We start from the raw sequence: 4273 nt of genomic DNA, 5'->3' as shown, positions 1-4273 counted from the left end.
TCTGTATCTGTACCTGTACCTGTACCTGTACCTGTACCTGTATCTGTATCTGTATCTGTACCTGTGCCTGTATCTGTATCTGTATCTGTACCTGTGCCTGTATCTGTACCTGTGTCTCTTCCTCTGCTGAAAATTCCTCGTCAAACACACTGGGCACACTGCAGCAGAAGCGCTGCACGGCGGCCGTAGCATGTCGTCGTGTATAACCAATGAGGAACCACGGTGCAGCTCGTCTTGGGGTTGATAGACTGCCTGCCTGCTCGTGTAACGCCGCCGCTCGCGTGTATCTGTTCACCGTGTCTTCGTGAAATGGAGCCTGAATTATTCCCATTCAGCGATTAAAGACTCTTAAGTCTAAAAACTGTTGTGGCGGGAGTTCAGAGGACTTATGTTGTCCGATCTTTACGTAATCTATCTTTTTTCTTTTTTGTATAATTTCGCACGGGGTATCGGATGCAGCGCGGAGCGGAGTTATTTGGTGAGGGTCTCGGTGGCGCTCTCCTCCCTCGCTGCGTCCGTTTGCCGTCCACACGGCAGACAGGCTCGCCGTAAGGGGCTCGTTCGCTCGTATGCTGCAAAGCTGTAAAGAGAAGAAGCGGTGGTTGTATTGAAATCGGGCATCGCTGCATCCAGACAGAAGGTAGGTGGCTCTCGGACGTTGCCTCGGTTCGCATTTCTTATGAAGTGATGACTTGTTTTCGAGGAGAAGAATGGTGCAATGCAACATGCACACAGCCCGGCCAGAAATGGACCGTGGGCATCACAGAATGCCACTCGCAAAATTATTACATATGTACGTATGACCGTTTTGATTTTTTTTCTTCTATTTGTTGTATTAGTTGTAGTGTGTGTGTGTGTGTGTGTGTGTGTGTGTGTGTGTGTGTGTGTGTGTGTGTGTGTGTGTGAGACAGTCAAGAGGGAGAAGTAGCCTCAGAAAGAGGTTCAACTCATATCTTGGAGTAATAATGCACATGGGGTAGCGTATAAGCGACGTGCATGTGTTTGTTATTGTGCTTGGAAGACATAATAGTGAAAAGCAGGGGAAGTTTATATACTATGTGTTTACGAGTGGGAGCCAGAGATAGACGAAGAGACAGAGAAGACAAACTGCATGTGTTGTATTTTGAATTCACATAAGTGTGTGCGTGCATGTGTGTTAAAGGAATGTAACCATGATGATACTGATCTCTATCAAATGATCATGTCAAAACTATGTGTCATCCACTTTCATTACAGCCCTCAATTAGCGATGCCTGGGGATCCTCCAGCCTCTGATCCATGCTGCTTTCTTAGAACAGGATAATAGAGGACTTCTCTTGAAATAAGACCAACTGCTAGTATGTCACAGCCTCTCAAGAGAACAAGCGGCAGCCTGTTGGAAACGTTATCCCACTTGAGGAACCATATGGGATTGGTGCTCTTTCTTTCCCTCTCCATGGCACTCCTCTGGCTTCCAGGGGTAGCAGGAACCACCCTTAACTGCCATAAGACCTGCATCTGTGCCTCAAACATAGTGAGCTGCTCCAAGATGAATCTGACCACCGTCCCCATGGGGTTGCCACTTTACACAGCTGTGTTGGACCTCAGCTATAATGACATCAAGCGACTACGGGCAGAGTGGACTCCGGTGAAGCTCCTGAAGCTACACAACCTCTTACTCAGCCACAATGGTCTCCACTTCCTCTCCTCAGAGGCTTTTGTGTATGTCAAGCATCTACGCTACTTGGACCTATCATCCAACAACTTGCAGCTGCTGGATGAGTTCATATTTGAGCCTTTGGTCAACGTGGAAGTACTTTTGCTCTACAACAACCATATCTCCCAGATCGACCGCTCAGCCTTCGTGGGCATGGTCAACTTACAGAAGCTCTACCTTAGCCAGAACCAGATCTCTCGCTTCCCTCTGGAGCTGGTCAAGGAAAAATCCCGCTTGGAAAAACTCAGCCTTCTGGATGTGTCCTCCAACAGAATAAAGATCTTACCAATCAATGAGCTCCAGCAGCTACCTGCCTGGATTAAAAATGGCCTCTATTTCCACAACAACCCACTGTTATGTGACTGTGAGCTGTACAGCCTCTTAGCCCACTGGCACATTCGAAAACTCAACTCCGCTCTGGACTTTAAGGATGACTACAAATGTGTCTTGCCAGGTCCCCTGAAAACTCAAGTTGGTGTTTTTGATCTCAACACTGACCATATGAACTGCAGCACATTCAAGGAGGCAGATGAGGAGGCTTTTCTGGAACAGACCTTAACGCTTGGCTGTGACACCAAACACAAAGACATGTCAAAGACCTGGGTGATGCCTGGCAATGTGATGGTGACTCCAGGGAGTAATCAGACGGCTAAGGTCTTACCAGATGGGAGTCTTGAGATCGGTCCTTTGAGGCCCGAGGACTCAGGGACCTACACTTGCTTTGCGGTGAGCGAGGCCCTTAATGAGACTCTATATGTGGTGTTGAAGGTTCACAACTTCACCATGAATGCAGGTGGGGAAACCCTGAACACCGCTTACACCACATTGGTGGGTTGCCTGGCCAGCGTGGTGCTGGTGCTCATCTACCTGTACCTGACTCCATGTCGGTGCTTCTGCTGCCCCAAAAAGGGTAAGACCCATGGCGAGGACAGCATCCACTCTTCCATGCTAAGCGTTACCCCAACCCATGAGGACCCGGCACTCAAGGCTGAACTTAACAGGCATGTGGCCTTCATAGACTCAAAGGAACTGCAGGGCCAGAATGGCAAGTTCAACCCTAATGGGGATGACGATGACCTGGATGAGGAGGCCAGCTCGCTGGGAAAGGCAAGGAGGAAGAAGTCTGTAGCAGAGTCCATCAGCTCTGTCTTCTCAGACACCCCCATGGTGGTCTAAGATGGGACAGTGCCGACTGGATGGATTTCACGTGACTATGGAACTATGGAACATTGAAAGCCATGTCTTTGTAACCTTAAACTGAGGCCGTGTCATTGAAGGGGGTGAGCAGAGGGAGAATGTTCATCTGTAGTCATTTGCAGATGACAGCAAGAGGCTTGAAGGGAATACTAAATGAACTGTCAACTTGTTGTTGATGAGGACAATAAACAAGACCTTTCCAGCATTTTAATCTGTAGCACTTAAATATTGATACTGTGAAAGCCTGGCTGTGTGTGTTGACTGTGGAAACTGTTCCCAAGGGTGCAAAAGGTAGTGTTTGTATTGCTGAATATCAGTACTCAGGAAGTGATGCAGCAGATTGCTAAAGTGCAGAACATTTGGTAAGATGCACGGTTTAAAATTTGGACTTGAAAAAGGAAGCAGTACACACATATCGTATATTCATTTGAGCATAAGACCTGCTGACTCATAACTATCTTCATTACTAGGACTAGACTTGATTGAGTTTGTGTGTATACATTCAAGCATAAATATATTCACTCCGTCTAACTCAACACATGGAAATTTTGACAGACAGACTACTGTCAGCAAGCTGGAATTGTCTCCATTATCCATTAATCAAACCATAGACACACAGCATGCCATTAACAAAATGCATACTAGGCCATAGATGAAGATGAGCTGCATGCGTGGGACAGAGAAAAGGTGGATCGCTCAGTCAGATGTTTAGTCATTTATCAGAAGCACAAACACCATAGTAAAGGACCATAGCAAATCATTTTCCTCCTGATTTACACCTGATGCTTATTCAGCATTGCACTTAGATAAAGCTCATAAGATTGTTCTTTGTACTTTTCTCATACCTATAGTCTCTCACTAGTATGATAGGAAAAGATAGTACTATTTTCCCCCAAGGGATCAATTTACATAGATGTATGATATGATATAGCTGACCAGTGCAAGGCAGATAGTTGTTTGTAATAATTCATTTGTTTATATGGCTGGCTTTTGATCATTGCACAACTACAGTATACATCAAAAGAAGTTCAAAGAAGGTTGGATCAGTTCAGCTGGTTACAATGTTTCTTGACAGATACATTTCATCACTCAACTAAGCGACCTGGATTATTGAGCATGCATCAAGACAAATCAAAAGAAGCTTTTGAAGCCTTATACCGAATAAAATACAGACAACGTCCGGTTGGTACACATGGGATTAAAGGGTAACATCTTGTTTTGATCGTGTGTTAGCATATTGTGATGGTTTTGTGTACAATCAGGTATCTTAGCTCTCACTGGGAGGGGCTGAATATTGTTTGTTGTCCAAGTCACAGAGGTAATGCTTGCTGAAAGATTTGACTCCTCTTCTTGACAACCCCCCTGACATTTTCTTTTCTT

General features: G+C 45.6%; 1 protein-coding gene across 1 annotated transcript; it reads left to right on the top strand.

Annotated features, from left to right (window-relative positions):
- Positions 1–1339: 1339 nt before the first annotated feature.
- On the top strand, positions 1340–2872 carry amigo1 (adhesion molecule with Ig-like domain 1). The gene has a single exon (XM_056299085.1). The coding sequence runs from the start codon at positions 1340–1342 to the stop codon at positions 2870–2872; it is 1533 nt and encodes a 510-aa protein (XP_056155060.1).
- The last annotated feature ends 1401 nt before the right edge of the window (positions 2873–4273 follow it).

The sequence above is a fragment of the Lampris incognitus genome, chromosome 2 (assembly GCF_029633865.1).
Source record: "Lampris incognitus isolate fLamInc1 chromosome 2, fLamInc1.hap2, whole genome shotgun sequence".
NCBI classification, from domain to species: Eukaryota; Metazoa; Chordata; class Actinopteri; order Lampriformes; family Lampridae; genus Lampris; species Lampris incognitus.
The sequence above is the reverse complement of the archived record's forward strand: the minus strand, read 5'-3'. Positions and strand labels throughout refer to the sequence as shown.

Bases quoted from the DNA above. Each gene is read 5' to 3' on its own strand.
- amigo1 (XM_056299085.1), top strand. From the start codon at position 1,340: ATGTCACAGCCTCTCAAGAGAACAAGCGGCAGCCTGTTGGAAACGTTA.